The sequence below is a fragment of the Dipodomys merriami genome, unplaced genomic scaffold (genome assembly GCF_024711535.1).
Source record: "Dipodomys merriami isolate MVZ:Mamm:240054 unplaced genomic scaffold, mDipMer1.0.p SCAF_5, whole genome shotgun sequence".
Classification (NCBI taxonomy): Eukaryota; Metazoa; Chordata; class Mammalia; order Rodentia; family Heteromyidae; genus Dipodomys; species Dipodomys merriami.
Window position 1 is genome coordinate 28,167,730 of NW_027206068.1, and position 17,350 is coordinate 28,185,079.

Sequence of the window (17,350 nt, forward strand, 5' to 3'; positions counted from 1 at the left end):
GAACTCCGCCTGGGCACTGTCCCTCAGCTCTTCAGCTCAAGGTTAGTGCTCTACCACTGGAGCCACAGCGCCACTTCCAGCTTTTTCTGCTTATGTAGTGCTGAGGAATCGAACCCAGGGCCTCATGCATGCAAGGCAAGCACTCTACCACTGAGCCACCTTCCCAACCCCTCAGCTTCTTTCCTTTTGATACAGAATGGTGCAATGAATATTGAAGACTTTTTTCAAACATATGTACATTATCGTGAGAGGAAAAAGAGAGTGATCAAAAGGCAGTGCACTGAGAATCATATGTACCATTGCCTCAGATTTATTATTTTCACAAGATGCTTAATTTCTCTTAGACCCAATGACAATGCATTATAGGGCAGGAAAGCAATCTGGTTATGTCTTGGTCCATTTATTCTGTGACCTTGATTGATTTTTAAGCCTTAGTTTGTAGTAGGCTTAATGATACTAACATCGTAGGATTGCTGGAAGGTTAAATCTAACACACTAAAGGTTTTTCTAGTGGTAGTGGCTCAATAACTTGTATACTATTTCTTTATCAAGAAAAGAGGATGTTGTGATAAGTGATTTTTAAAATCCCTCCAGCTTCTCATTGGCAGTAAGTAAGGTATGTTTGTAAATGGCTTTAAAAAAATCTGTATTGCAGTTCGGAAGCAGACAATATCATTTGTATAGCATAGAAAGCTGACTGAATCACATCTGGAGAAATAATTCTAATTTTTAATCAGTCCACAATTTAACTGAGTTACATTGGCAAAGAAAAAGTCATTGGTGTAGACAAGAAAAGAAAATCAAAAGAAAAATGTCTCAAATTGCTTAAGTTAAGGATATTTTATCTAATCTACTTTCTAATACAAAATTACTTATGAATGGTATAAATCTTTCACAGAGGAGAAAATTATTTCATTTTTCTAAGTTCACACTAAATCATCTCTTCTCTAGAAGTTTCTTTCAATGTTTTACAACAGCCAAGATTAACCATTATATTTACTTTATAGCCTGGTACACACATGTGGAAGTATGCAGGTGTTTTAGAAAATGAAATTTTCACAAAACCTATATCCAGCTTGTGCTCTTATTTTTTATCCTAAATTTTTAATGCTTTTTTATTGTAAAAAATACTGAACAGAAGGGTTACAGTTACATGAGTAAGGTAATGAGTACATTTCCTATCAAGCATTATTACCTCCTCCTCTGTTTTTCCCTACCATCCCTTCCCTCCCACCTCCACAACTACACTCTCCGCCCCCCCTAATTTGTAAAGTTCGTTTTTCAGCATAGTGTTTTGTGCATCTCATTGTTACAATGGGTCAACCTGTATCCCTATTTAAGCATTTTGTTTTTTCTTTCCCCTCCCCAAATTTGAGAAGCGTATATACAAGATGCGGGGCACCGACACCAAATATTCTATCCTATCTCAATCCAAGTTCTACAGAGGTCATTATTTGTTAAACTATACTACCCAAAGTGTCACTGACCATGGCTTTTAAAAGACTATGGACTACAGTACAATATTTCATTCTCAATATTTTTTTTTCACTTTTAGTACTGGAATTAGATCTTACAGCCTTAAGCTTAGTGGACAGGCCTCTAATACTTGAGCTGAACGCTCCTAGTCATTTTTGTTGGTTGTTTCATTGGCCAAAGTCTTGCATTTTTGCCTGGAGGTGGCCTTAACCTATAATTCTACTACCTACATCTCCCATGTAGCTAGGATCCCAGGCACATGTCCCAATGTCAGCCTGTTGGTTGAGATGGAGGAGTAACGAACTTTTTGTTTGGCCTAGCCTTAAACCTCAGTCTTCTAGATCACTACATCCTGAGTAGCTAGGACTATAGGCATGCACCACCATATCTAGTCTCTGAAGGTTTTGACCACTTGTTGCAAGGGATTAGTATTATACCATGTCTAGTCAACTGGTTAAAATACAGATACAGTATTCTCTTAATACAAAGCAATGCACAGATCTGTTTTGTTTGTTTGGTTTGTCAGTCATGAGGCTTGACCTCTGGGCCTGGGCACTGTCCCTGAGCTCTTCTGCTTAAGGATAGTGCTCCACCACTTGTAGCCACAATGCCACTTATGGTTTTTTCTGGTGGTTAACTGAAGATAATTATGAGTCTCACAGCCTTTCCTGCCCAGGCTGGCTTTGAACTGCAATCCTTATATCTCAGTCTCCTGAGTAACTAGGATTACAGGTCTGAGAAACCAGTGCCTAGCTGGTTATTAATAATCTGAATCTTAGCTGGGTTCATCTATTGTAACTACACATGTTTCAAACGATTTGGAAATAAATTTATTCAAACGCTCTTCATAAGTTTCCTTATCCTCCCATTTAAGTCATTACAGAGATCAATTGATTCTCGCAATCTGTAATAGGTTTTCAAAAAGAAATTACAGTAATGCTTTTTATAAATTTTACAATGAATTTTTCTTGCTTTGGTTAGTTTATTTCCATTTACCACACAAGAAATTTGGTCACATACATCTCCACCATTTGAGTAGCTTGATTTTAGAGTCTACAATAATTCTATATATGTGGGGCAGAGCCACACTTCTTTCTGTCTTGGTTAAAGATCACATCCTTAGGATCACTTCTGGATTTTAAGGCATATTCCTAGTCTTTGCTTGTCCTGTGCCTGTCGTTATGTTTTCACTACTGATATTAAATTCAACAGGCCTTTGATATTATCAAATTCCACAGGGAATTCAGCCTAGAATTTCATCATCTTCTTTCCATTCATACTTCATTTATTCTTGGTGCTAATCTTCTAATGTTCCTGTCATTCTTTGCAGGCTGACCTGTTTTCCTGTTTGTCAAATCCTGAGCCTTCTATCAATGATGATATCCATTTCTTGTTTCAATTATTCAAACTTCACTCTTGATCCTCACTGAAAACAACTAAGGACCCTACAGAACATTCCTCCCATACCCATCCAGAAGTCATCTCCAGAACTTACATAAGTGGTTCTGTGATGCATTTGTACTACAACTAAACTTGAGTTCTCTTTAAACTCCTTTCTGACATTGCTTTCTAATAAGACAAAAAAATGTAGGGAACTCTTGGTTAATTTCTGCATGTCTTTTTCTGAATTAAGGCCTCTTTTCAGATCTACAGCTATTTCCCATTAATTTCTACTACCTTCCACTATTCTTCCATTGACAAGTCAAAAATCTCAAAATGTTTCTGAAGCTAAATACAAACTACTGAGACTGTCATTTAGGTCCTTTCCTCCTCCTGTACACACACAACCAACCCCCTACCCTATTGTAGATCATGGTTTCACTGGTATAGGAAAGGCAGCCAGCCACACAGGCAAGGCAATACAATGCCTTGTTTCAGAAAGTTTTGCTTCCTTTTTACATTCTGCCCAATCACAACAGACTACTAATAATATAGCTCATATCTACATGGTCAAAAACCATCCTTCTTGCAATCTACTCATTTGCCTGTTTTATTCTTACAAAAGAAATGAGAAAGATGCCCAGGGTGATAATGTAAATCTTGAATAGTACTAGAATCCTGGGCATGGGGGATGGGGCATCATAGAACCATAGACATTACTTGAAAGTTTCTTTTAATAATGATATTAATTATATGAATATTTGGGATGCTGGGTGATGGGTTTTGTGTTTTAAAACATTTTTTCATAACAGTACTGTTTAATTTATTGAATAATGAAGCAGCCTCTTACTTTCGGTCAGTATTAATATTTTCTTATTATTAAGAATAAAGGTCAGCTCCATGGTCTTTTGCTTATCAACTGAAAATCCTAGTTGATTCATTATGATAAAGAAAATTAATTAAAGCTGGTGCTTATCCCCAAAGTTCAAATATATTATGGAAATTACATTTTAAAACTAGCTTAGTTATCATGTTATTAAGTCCTCAAATCAGAATTCTTCTCAAGTGTTCTTTTCTTTTCATGCCACTTTATTCCATTTTTTTCTATTTATGATTTATCTTCTCACACCACTCACTGAGATGCACTGAGGCAATATTACAACTCTAGTTCCATACTTTGTTTCTTTTTGCATTCAAAATTTGGTTCACCTTGAAATGTTTGAGATAGTTATAGTGTGACATAGTGACCTGGCCGTCTGGACTCTCTTCCCTGGGTCACAGCATGATTCCAAACAAAAGCAACAGCTCTACTCCATAGGTGTTTTCATGTGAAGCTTCTGCTATTCTATACTCATCTTAGATAGGCTTTTCTAGAATATATTTATAGATATACAAGCAGTGTGTTAACATTTCTACTGCAGAAAGGCAATTAAATATGCAACCCTGCATCAAGGGGTGAAAAGCCTTGGTAGTACATCACACCGGTATATGTAGGTTCTGTTATTTTTCATAGATCTTCACATAAAACCTTGCCATTATACAAATTGTTTTGACATTCACATTAATATATTTTCCAACATCTCTCCAGTTGTCATATTCCTTGTCTCACTGCAGATAAGAGAAAGAAAACAGTTTCTAAAATGATGTCAAATACTTTCTTGTAAATTTGGTGTAGTAAATAGCAAGTCCTTTTTAATGTAATAATTTTTAAATTGACAGATAAAAAGTGTGTGCATTTATTGTACAATGAAAGCAGAACATATTGTTAGAAAATAAAAATTCCCTCACAAACAGTACATTCCTGAGGAAATGTTTTACAAAGTTCTGGAAGGGGAAGACCTTTCTTTAGGGAAATTCCACACACTGAACTTAGGATGGATTAGCAGCTCGTGGAGGTCATAACTCACTGTCTAGCCTAATGTCAAGGCCTTGTGATTCTCTTCAATACAGAGTTTGCACTTGAATAAATGCCTAGCTTGCCTGGCTTCAGAGCTCCACAACCACAGTACGGCCCCATCTGAGCAGTTCTGCAGGGCACCCTGAGAGTCCAAGAAGAGCATGCTGCACTTGACATCCAGTAAGAAGAACTGGGACAGCCCAGAAAATAAATTTTATTTTCTGGTATGATTGCTCCTGAGGTTCACTAGGAAATCCTACCCATTGCGTCCCCTATCTTCATGGAAAAACAACAACAACAACAACAACAACTCTGTTGATTCTTGAGGGGAAAAATGGGAAAACGCCAGTTTGAATGATGTGATTTCTTTTTCATATGAATCTAACCAGTAAGGGAAATGTTGCTGAAGCCTAAGCATGACTGATTAGCTCCCAGGGTTATAATAAAGATCATTACCTATACATCTGAGAAGCCTCCTTTTGGGGAAAAGCTCATCACAAACTAGGCTGTTACATTATAACCACTGTCACCAAAGAATGTCAATTCAGTCATTGATGTTGCCAAAAGGAATCTGACTTTTTAAGTATATAGCATTCCATTCTCACTACTGGATGTAAGAAATTCAAGATCCCTTTTTCCTTCTTCATTCTGCACCATATTATTCATTGTTTTCATTCACTAGCTCAACAAAATCTACTGAATATCTACTATGTGTCAGGTACACACATACAACTATGAGCCAGGAGATAGCTATAGTAATAAAAAGACAATATCAACCATACCTAGCATTCACATAGTACTTTCTGTCACTAAAATTACACATTAGATCATTTAAAGAATCTTAAATCAATCCCTGAAAGTAGATGCAATTCTATGCCCACTGTTGGATGAACCACTGAGAGACATAGAAAGAATAGTTCTCCAGGTCCCACAAGTCAGTGTCACATTCAGATTTCAAACTTGCCTCATTTAACTCAAACATACATGCTCTTGACCTTTATTCCAAATAAAGGAAAACAAGGCCTAGGGAACTTGAACTTGTGATGTACTGGAAAACAAACACATACACAGCCTGTAATTTCAAATGCTGATGAGATCTACTGAAAGCATCAGGGTGCCATGAGAAAGGATGTTACAAAACTGCAAAGGTTCTTCCTGCAGGCTAACAAATACAGTGTTGACCTTTGGTGACTCTCATCTCATCTAAATGGCAGTTGTGAAATTTAAGGAAGAAAGGTGAAGCTGAAAAGAAGTTTTAAAAGAAACTAAGGCTTGGATGAACTTACTAAGCAACTTAGCACTTAACCCTTGCAATAGCTTTGCCATCTGGTGGTCCTTCTTTTTGCTTCTTTTTGATACACTCAGAAGGCACACACACACACACACACACACACACACACACACACACACACACACACACATTATATTATATGTAATCTGGGGAGCCTACTTTGTTCTTATCTTTCCTGCTAGAGAAGGGGCTCCTTGCCAGCATACTTTTCTGCCACAAAAGCAATTGTGGATACAAAGCTTGCAAAAAGAAAGAAAGAAGGAAGGAAGGGAGAGAAGGAGGGAGGGAGGGAGGGAAAGAGAAAGAATAAAAACAAAGAAAGAAACAAAGAGAAAGAGAGGAAGAAAGGAAGAAAGGAAGGGAGGGAGGGAGGGAGGGAGGAAGGAAGGAAGGAAGGAAGGAGGAAGGAAGGAAGGCAGGCAGGCAGGCAGGCAGGCAAGGAGGGAGGAAGAGAGGAAGAGAGAGAAAAAAAGGAAAGAGAGAAAGAAGAGAAAGGAAGGAAGAGAAGAAAAGAAAAGAAAGGAAAAGAAAAGATAAGAAAAGAAAAAAATACTACTTACTCCAGGCTTCTAAGAACAATTCAAGATGTATAACATCATCAGTAATACAAACTATCTTTATGAGGTTTGGCTATTAATAGAATGGAGCAATTCCATAATGAAGTACTATTTGAATGAGAATAAATGAACACAGAAACAGAGAACCAAGATTCCAGGGCAAATTTCTTTTCCATCTTGATTTTAAGTGGGGAAAAAAAAGGTGTACTGCATTGTCTTGCTTGACCAATTGTAGCTCTACCCTTCTCTTCTTGGTAAAGAACTCACACATGGTGTGTGGAGGGAGTTTCTCTTTTCTTTTCAAGAAGTTGTCTGTATGTACATTTGGGAAGTTTTACATCTCTGGCTGTCATTATTTTACACATTATTTTGTCCTCAGTCTTTATATGAGGCCTGGTCCATAAATAGATGATTACATCCAAAGGTAATGTAGCACCTAATTCTGTTTTTCCACCGTATCTCTTACCTGAGGCTTATGACTTGAAGAGGAGCAGGAGAGGGCAGTGTGCACATAATTGTGTCAATAGTTACATGTACATAACAGTCTAAATACTTGAGCAACATCACTTCCAAGTCCAGTAAATCAGAACCAGTAACTTTCTGGCTCACTGTTCCAAATCATAAAAGGAATAATTGGTAAAATTGTATGGACACAAGACAGTCTCTTGCTTCATCATCTTAATGTATCCTTTCATATAAGATTTTTATATTCTACCTGGCTCTGATTTATGATGTTATTATATTAAAATGCTTAGATAATTAAATATACAAGTCAATTATTTGGCTTCCAATCAGGGTCAAAAAGTCTCTATAAGAAAATAGTACCTTAGTCTTATCTTTCATAGTAAGCAAACTGTACTTGGAATTAGCCTGGACAGTTAAACTAAGTATGAAAAGCCTATGTAATATTAAAGAAGATTAAACAGGAAAAATCCAAAGGTTTGACACTTAAAGAACTTTCAGGACATTATGTTAAATTGCTTGTTAGTGTTATCCAATTTTTTAAAAAAGCTAAAAAATGTTAAGTGTGATATTCTTCAGAAAAACTATGTCTCATTCCTTTAAAATCTGTGAATAGAACCGACTTTGATCCTTATTTGACCTTTTAGCATAATCCATTCTTTATTAATATATCTGGCTTAGTAAAAAAGACAAACTCAAAATAGAATACCAAATACATTGCAAGTAAAGAGTTTTTTTAAAGCATGCCACAACTCATTTTTCCAAATGAAGTAAATTTCCTTATCTTCTGCCATCAAGTTTTACATGGCAAATAAATCAGAATAGTGTATGTATGTCAACAGTCCAGAGCATAGATTTCCCTATTTCAGAATAAATGCTTTTTATGTGTCCCACTCCAGAAAGAAAAAAAAAGTGATAGTTGCAGTCTGTATTAACTTTGAAGGGGATAATTCTTGCCCAAACATCATTTTCTTTCTTTCTACTTAAAAAACATGGTCTTATAGTACGAAACCCCATAAAATAAACTAATTAAGAATGTGTTGTTGAGACATCACCTGCAAATTACTTGCAGACCTTTGGAAAACAATCTAATTTAAACCACCAGTCTAACTAGGTCATTTAACTTAGAAAAATTAAAATTAGCCTAGCGGGGTCAAATCTTTTCCTACAACATCTGCATCCTTTTTGTCCTACTCAAAGTCAAACCAGAGCTAAGTACTAAGAACCATGGCATTTAAATGTATTCAATCCTGCTCTTGCAATGTCCATAAAAGTTAACATTGTGTATAAAAACAAGTCCGGAGGTAGAAGTTGGGGATGAAGAGACAGAGAAGGGGAATTCTTACATTCCTGCAGGATATTGGCATGGGAGAGGGGTGGGTCTCTACTTGTGCTCACTTTCTTGCTTTTTCACAAACACACTTTCACAATTAACGTAAATCAAAACCAATAACTTAATACACTTAATACAAAACAAATACTTCCCTACATATTTAGTGTCTCACAAACTTCTCTTGTATCAAACTAATGATGCAAGATCATGAATTTTCATATTCTTGTCCAGCATCTTAAAGGATTTAATCATTCTACTCACTCTTGGAAATGCAGGAATTAAATTCTCTACTCCCTAGAAACATTCCCAGGAATAAGATAAACAACCAAACCTTGAAACTAAGATCGTTAAACGATATTAGTAAAAACAAAAGAGCGGAAAACTTTCTCTGCCAAGACACTGACTCTGCTCTATAACCAAGCTATCTACAAAATCAAAAGGAGATCCAAGGACTCTAGACTTTAGAAAGATAAAGACAAGCAAGGTGGCTGGAGGAAAGAGAATACCATCCAGGGAGATACAGGAGGAGCTAGCTAGTTTTTTGCCAGGACTCTTCAAAGCCACCAGGAAATGTACTCTCCATCCTTTCTGCTTTAAAAGTAACTTTGATGCTCAGAAAAAAAAAGTATGGGGGGGGGGAGAGTACTTTCATACTCTCTAACTGGCAAAATCACCAGGGATGTTAATGAAACTGATCTTTCTCTCCATCCACTTCCCCAACTCCACTTTCCCATGAGGAGAACAAGAGAGCTCATTTCCTCCTCGGATTTAAAGACCTTTGCTCTGAGAAGGAGGCACGCTGAAGGCTGGGCTTTGGGATACTGCTAAGAACCACACTGTGTGTGTGTGTGTGTGTGTGTGTGTGTGTGTGTGTGTGTGTGTGTATGTATATATATACATATATATGTATATATATATGTATATATATACATATATATATATTCCCTTCAAACAGAATTCCCCCAAACAGAATTAGGATTTACTCATCTCCAGATGAACGATAAAATATGTACTATGGCCCAGGACAGAGAAGAAACAATTTCATGCAGAATCCCCTCCCCATACCTTGCCCCCCCTACACACACACACACACACACACACACACACACACACACACACACACACACACACACACACCATGAAGCAATGACAGAATTAGTCCTCCTAAGGGGCAAAGGGGCAGAGGTAGGCTGCTCCTTCCACCACACATCTCTGAAGCCTCTCTTCACGCCCCCTCCCCCGTGTTGCTCCCTCCTCAGTCCCTCAACACAGACAGACAGACAGACAGACAGACACACACACACACACACACACACACACACACACACACACACATCTCTCTCAGTGGCCGCTTCCCACACCCCATCTTTAGTTCTGAGCGGGACTCAGCCCAACAACCAACCGCTCTGAGAGCCTCCAGCGCGCCCCGTCGGGGTGGCGGGCTGGGGAACCCCGGGGGGTGGGGGAGAGGGGTTCCGGGCTTCCAGGGCTCCCACTCCCGCCCCCTCCCACCCACCTTCAGCCCGAGTGGACTAAGTTGCCCGGGACCCTGCTGCGCTCCCGGTCCCTGGCCCTGCGGCCGGGACGCCCAGGGGTCCCCACAGCGCCCGCCCCGGCTCCGCGGAGCTGAGCGCGCACTCACCGGAGGTGAGCTGCATCCAGGCACAGATCTTGTACACGGTGGCCGTGTTGCAGAAGAAGAAGAGGGTGAAACACACGATGCAGGCGATGATGAGCATCATGGAGAGGCCGATGAAGAAGGAGGCGGCTTTGAAGGCGCCCGAGGGCAGCGTGGAGAAGTCCGTGAAGCTGCCCCTGCAGGTCAGCTCCCGGGAGAAGCTGTTGCCGATGCAGTAGTGGAAGAGCCCGAAATAGCCGGCTTGCGGGGTGTCCACGCCGTCGCCGATCCAGTAGGGCTGGATGAAGCACACCACGTTGACGATGGCAAAGCAGATGGTGAAGATGGCCCACAGCACGCCGATGGCCCGCGAGTTCCGCACATAGTTGGTGTGGTACAGCTTGGCAGCCTCCTGAGCCGGGAGCATCGCGGCGGCGGCGGCGGCAGCGGCGGCGGCTCCGGGCATTCTCCCCCTCCTCCCCCTCCTCCTCCTCCTCCTCCTCCTCCCCCTCCTCCTCTTCCTCCTCCTCCTCCCCCTTCCCCTCCTCCGCCTCCGCCTCCCGGTCCTCCGCCTCCCCGCGCGCAGGAGACACCCTCGCCGAGCCGCGCGCGCTGCAACTCCGCCTCAGCCCGGCAGCCCCAGTTCCAGAGTCTGCATCCTCGCTCCCGGAAGGAGGGCGGGGGAGCGCGGAGCACCCCTCCGGCTCGCCTCCCCCCTCCCCCCGCCCCCCAGCCCTCGCTCGCTCTCCCTCCCGCCTGGCCCGAGCTCCAGCCCTGCTCGCCACCCTCCACCCCCTCTCCCCACCTCTGCCTCTGCAGCTGCTGCAGCTGAAGGCGGGCGGCGAAGCCCGCGCGCCCGGGCCACTGCGCTGCCCGCCCCGCGCGACCCCCGGGATGGCCCTGACGCCGAGGGCAGCGGGCGGCCACGCGAGCCCCGAGGCCCTAAGGACAGGACAGGAGCACCCACGCAGGAATCCTGGAGGCGCCGCCACCACCCCAACCCGGATCCCGCGTGGTGCCGGGGGCCGCGCTCCACAGGCCGATTCTGGGAGCTTTTCATCACCGCACAGCAACGTGCTTCGCCCTCGGTGCGGGAGGAGAGGGGGATGCGCAGCAGGTACCGGCAGAGGAGCCAAGCCAGAGACATGCCCGGCTTCCCTTCCCCACCCCGACTTCCCTGACACTACCAGAGAAGCGCCCCTGGCTAACTCCTTGGTCGACAGGTGGAGATCGAAGTTGCCGAGCATGGGAGACAATAGTGTACTAGACAAACCTCCAGGGTGGTCTCAAACCTGCTTTACTGAGCTTGTGTCCTCTGCACGTTTTCCCACGCTGCAAGCAAATGACACACAGCCCGTGGATCACTCACCTTTTCCTCTAATCCGGCCATACTACAGCTTTAGGCCATAAAACCTAGCATAGATGGGCCCTGTGGATGCACGGAAGTGATTGTCACCAAATTGTGTGGCTGGTTTGAAAACATCCTACTAGTTTGGCCAGTGTTCCCCATTTGTGGCACAACTATTCATTGGCTGCTTCTCTGTGTTAGGGATTCAAAGGGGATGGCAACAGATGATTGTCTTAATTGTCTAGGTATTTCCATCTCCCCACAACCTAACGCTGCATTTCATGAGAGTTGGTTGCAGTATAATTACCTCTGAATTATTCCCATATGATTCCTTATATTTTCATGTAACATTACTGCTGTGTGCCTACACTTGGAGCTGTTTCCTTAGTTTACTTTTCCCATTCTCCTTGCCCCCACCAGTGCCTTCGATTGCTCTTTTGACAATCTCTAACTTTCAAGATGTGTTTCTCTATTTCCACTGGTCACTGTTTTAGCTCTTTTTGTCTGTGGTATAAAGCAATATGGAACCCCACTTCCCGTACGGTGAAATTGGAATGCTCAATAGCAGGAATAGAGTTTGCTTACAAACCATTTTAAGCTTGGGAACGCTGGATTCACTGAGCAAAAGGAAGAAAACATACAATTTGCTACCCAAGCCTATTTTAATTGGCTATCTGAATGACTATTCAAGACAGAGGGATCATTCCTAAGTGATAGAAATAATTATGGTCATCTGATAACCTGAAGATTTGAGGTTGTATGGGGAGGGAAAACAGGAAGAGAAGGAAAACAGGGAGACAATGGAAACTGAGATATGGGCACACAAGAAAATGATGAGGCTGTTTCTACCACTTGGAAAATTTTGCTTTCTCTGTAGGAATTCAGGCATTGCAGAGCAAGGTCCATCCACGGGGCTTTGACAATCATTAGGAGACATAACTAGATGGTAACTTGATAGATGTAAGTTTAAGGAAGCCAGAATTTCTGGCAAGTGTGGTTATAGACTTTCCAAAGGTGCTTAAACTATCAGAAGGATTTGGGGAAGGAGAGGAAGATGGCTTAAATGTGGGCCAGCCCATTATGGCTCTTGTTGGGTTTTGGAAAATACAATTCATTGTATTCATTGGTGGCAATGGAGGGTCAGAACTTCTGGTAGGTTTCATTTGTCTTAACTGCCCTAAAGCAGATGGTAAGTCAGAAATTTTTAATAAGGAGGAAAGGTGGGAGTAATCAGATTTATAGAGCCATTTGGCAGTCCTTGTTTCCCAAGAGTGGAGATAGCTTCAAGGCAAGAACTGACAGTAATTTTTAATGACTTTCTCCAGCACTAAAATATCCCAACCCTGATTGTCTAGAGTGGTCTTCCTTTAAAATCAGTGCCTTAAAAAAAGCAAATCTTACTATGCTGGAGAGAGTTGAGGTGGGTGGCTGCTAAGAAAGGGAAGGCTGAGAATCAAAAATCCTAGTTTAGATCTCAATGCTTAAATTGCCTTCATAGGACAAAGAAAAGACTGGCAAATGATTCAGATTCAAAGGTTGTGATTCAACAAGCTTTTCTGTTTGAGTCATGTCCAAGGAAAGCCTTATTCTTATTCTGGTTTGGAACTGCCTCTGGATTAATGCTCAGAATCACTATAACAAAGAGTAGATTCAAGGTATCCACTCTTGTCCACAGCAACTAGGAACAGTCCAGTACTGATGCATTGTAATTGAAAGTGCTCCTTTGGATTCCCTTTTGAGATATGTTGTTTGCTTCTTGAGAGCAGCCTAGAGCCCTTAGCTCCACGTGCATCCTGCCCTGCACCACAGATTACCAGCTGAAGTCATCCCTTCAAAGTCTCTAAGAACTAGAGATGAGAAGCAATACCTGCTATTAATGAGAATAAATTGACCTTCAACACTTTGTCAAATAAATCTTGTCCTTAATAACCAGGATTCCCAGTGCTAAGACTGTTACCATCCATAATTTAAGACCCTTGGCTTGAAACATGTAGACTTTAAGAGTTTAGGCAACTGACCATCTGAGCAATGCATTCATCAAATCTGCCTGATCAGGAGAGCTGTTTGGGGAAGGAAGAAATAATAAAACTAGCCTGATTCATGCAAAGAAGTTACTATTGATAGCAAAAGTATTTTCAAACTATAGCATGATTCATATGTGCTAAATAACAAGTAGGTGTCAGTGTCATAAACAGCATTGAATTAGAATCATGGGACACTCAAATCTCAAGCTTCAGTGTTGAAAAATACTTTTACTGCCACAAAGGGTCAGTAGTGAGACCTACTCTTTGCACAACTATGTCTCAGTGATTGTTAGGACTATGAAAGAGAAAGCAACAGAACAGTAATTGGAGTCGGTAACTTGATTTAAAATCAAAGGTACTGGATAAGGTACACAAAGAGTCCAAATTAATCTAAATAGTGTGGACAAGTGCAAAAGCCTTAGACAGCATGAGACTTGGCATCCCCACTCATCATTGCCTACTTAGCAAAGGATCTTGGGGTTCTCATTTCTTTTCTCTAGAATTTGATTAGGGAAACAACAGATCAATTCTTCTAAGATCCCTTTTCCCAGTGAAATTCTGTTCTACAAAGAGTTTGAAAAAAGTTTACAGAGAGATGCAACCTGGTCCTTGAAGAAAAATTAGGCAAGGAGAGGTATCAGCCTGTGGCAAAAATTTTACTTAAAACAGAAAAATCTTCCTGAAATTGCATAGGTATAATTTTGCAAGCAATGGATGCTTAGAAGTTTCACATGAGTCATTGTGATGCCCTTGAGTAATAGAGACAGGATTTCTAATATGTTACTTAATTGATTTTTAAGACTATTACTGAGGCCACTATTACATCTCACTCCAGAATACAAATATTCCAATAATGAAGCTCTGTTCATTCACCAAGGGTTTCACTTTGCTCATTTTCCCCCCTTTAATTTTCTTTTAGGGTTTCTAGAAATCAGAAACCACCTCTTAGTTAATAAATCACTGAATTAGAAGAAGCAGTCAGATGGGTGAGTGTGTGAACACTGCAAATCAAGATCAAATTGATCACAGAACTCTTCATTGCACCTTTGTCTATACCATTTTACAATGAGATGTAGGACCTCAAAAAGGAGAGATATGGGAAATGGGAATATCAGTTTCTCTTTTCCTCCTTGTATTGTATTCTATATAAGTATCCTCATTTATAAGATCCCCCCACCTCATTTTCCAGAATCTGGTTAAGAGCAAAAGTTGTTTTCGAATACCTCATAGCTTGTTCTAAAAGAATCACAACCTTGTTCACCTTTGGAATGTCTTGGTGATTTCAAAAGGGCACTATCTGAAACTAGGTAGTAAACTGGAATAAAACACATAATCATCACTTCAAATGTGATTTTTATTCCATCATGGAGTGATAATATAATAAAACTAAAAGTTCAGCATGGTGGTTTTATTCTCATTTAATCAAGAACTAATTAGGCTTCCTGGTTTAAAAAAATCTATTTAGTATATGAATACAGTTTACAGAACTTCCCCATTCATGGTATACAGTGATTGAAAAAACACAAAATCAGTTTGGACCATCTACCTTTGTCCCTTCAACTTGGAGTTCATATTTAAAGTACTGCTCAGATTCTCTTTTAAGAGCATCTTTACCCATCAAGTGTGCCTCTTCTACTTTACAATCACTCTCCTCTTAAACCTCAAATTCAGCTTTTTTGAGAATATCCCAAGCCAAGAAATCTATATTTTGGGTCCTATAATCTCAACATCTTTCTAAATGTAAAGAAAATCTACACAGATTTTTTTTGCTGAAGTAACACAAAAATATTAATTTTCATAATTGGTTACTTCTGCTGTAGTCAACTTTTGCTGTAAAAATAACTCAGCCTCTCAATGACTTACGACCATAATCATTCCCTTCTAATCAACACCTCATAATGTTGCTGTTTGGCTACAGTACTGTTGTAGACAGCAGGGCTAAATACAGAGCTCTTCTTTTCATTCTGGAGTTCAAGTTGAAGAGAAGCTCCCATTCAGATTATGTTACTTTATGACAGAGAACACCTATGGAAGAGGCTAAGGTAATCTTTATGTAAAACAGATTTATTGCGGGGCGCCGGTGGCTCACTCCTGTAATCCTAGCTACTCAGGAGGCTGAGATCTGAGGATGGATGTTCAAAGCCAGCCTGGGCAGGAAAGCCTGTAAGACTCTTATCTCCAATAAAGCACTAGAAAACTGGAAGTGGTGCTGTGGCTCAAGTGGTAGAGCACTTGCCTTAAGCTGAAGAGCACAAGGACAGTGCCCAAGCCCAGAGTTCAAGCCCCATGACCGACAAAACGTAAAACAAAAAAAAAACACATTTATTATATCATTCAATAAATTAAAACATTTTATATTATGAAGCCAAAAGTCAACGTGATTGAGACATATAATTTTTAACCACTTCTTCTCTTATAAAACTTGAATAGCAACTTACTTTCCAAATGTTTCCTAAAAGACTATATGTATGTAACTATTGTTTAAAGGTGATCAACAAGTTCATTTTGAATAGCCATATAATCATATTTTTGTGTGTGCTGGGGCTTGAACTCAAAGCCCAATGTGCTTGCTCAGTTTTTCCTCTCACCACTGGCACTCTACCACTTGAACCACCAATCTAGTACTTCCTTAAATGATGAAGTCATCATCTTGGTAAATTGAAGGAAAGAGGGAAATAAAATCTGGTCACTGAAAACCATCTGATTCACCCCCAAAGACCATGGCAGCCCTCTGATAAGAAAGACTACTTCTTACACTCCTAACTTTCCTTTTCAGAATGTCAGCTCTGAAAATAGGAGTCTTATACAAATAAAACTTCTGATTACACTAGTTATGTGAAATCTTTTGAGGAATTCTACAAAGATTTCATTTACCACATCTCATTTTTAAAATCTGGTATTTGAGAGAAGGTAAAAAAATACAGACTGCCCACATTTTTTCAGGTTAGTAAATGCATATCTTCAATCATTGAAGTCTTAAAGATACAAGAAATAGATGTAAATAAAATGAATAACCTAAAAGAAATATATACATTCCTAGAAACATACAGCCAATCAAGACTGAATTACAAAGGAATAAAAAGTATGAACATATCTATAAGGGTTAATTACACTCACTCAAACAGTAATTAAAAACCCTCCTAGCAAAGAAAAGTCCAAGACCAGATGGCTTCATGGAGAAGTCTAAAGATTTAAAGAAGAATTAGTGCCAATCTACAATCAAACTCTTCCAAAAGATTGAGGAAGAGGAAACATTTCCAAATTCATTTGATGAGGCCACAATTATTCTGCATGATCTGTGTGTGTGTGTGTGTGTGTGTGTGTGTGTGTGTGTGTGTGTGTAAGGGGAGGGGCAAGGGAAATCCTGGGGCTTGAACTTAAGGTCTGAGCACTGTCTCTGAGCTTTATTTGCACAAGGCTGATGCTTTACCACTTGAGCCACAGATCCAGTTCTGTCTTTTTGTTGGTTAATTAGAGTAAGAGTCTCATGGACTTTCCTGCCCAGGCTGGCTTTGAACTGTGATTCTCAGATCTCAGCCTCCTGAATAGCTAGGATTACAGGCATGAGCCACAAGTGCCCAGCTCTGCATGGCTTAATATAGAGAAAACCCTGAAGATTCCATATACAATAACGCAACCTGTTAAAACCAATACAAAATTTTGATGAAGTTACAGAATACAAATTAAATACACAAAAGTATTATACACTAATGACAATCTGAAAAAATCTTCCACTTAACATATCAGAAAGGACAAAAAAATTCTTAGGATTACACTAAATTTCTATACTGTTCCATGCACCCTAGAGATTCAATGTTCTATCTAGCAAAATCTCAATGCTATGTTTTTGCATAGAGGAAAACACTAAAATTTATACGGAATCTGAAGGAATCTGAACCGCCAAGAAAAGGAATAACAAAGTTAGTGGCCTCACACTTACTGGTTTAAAAAATGCCACAAAAAA

At 40.3% G+C, this 17,350-nt stretch overlaps 1 protein-coding gene across 3 annotated transcripts in view; it reads right to left on the minus strand.

The window, feature by feature from the left end:
* Lhfpl3 (LHFPL tetraspan subfamily member 3) overlaps window positions 1-10,480 on the minus strand; it is a 491,339-nt gene extending 480,859 nt beyond the window's left edge. For all 3 annotated transcript variants that reach the window (XM_069996297.1, XM_069996296.1, XM_069996298.1), the window contains exon 1: window positions 10,039-10,480. In XM_069996297.1, the coding sequence (XP_069852398.1) occupies window positions 10,039-10,480 (442 nt within the window). The remainder of the gene's footprint in view (window positions 1-10,038) is intronic.
* Between the last annotated feature and the right edge of the window lie 6,870 nt (window positions 10,481-17,350).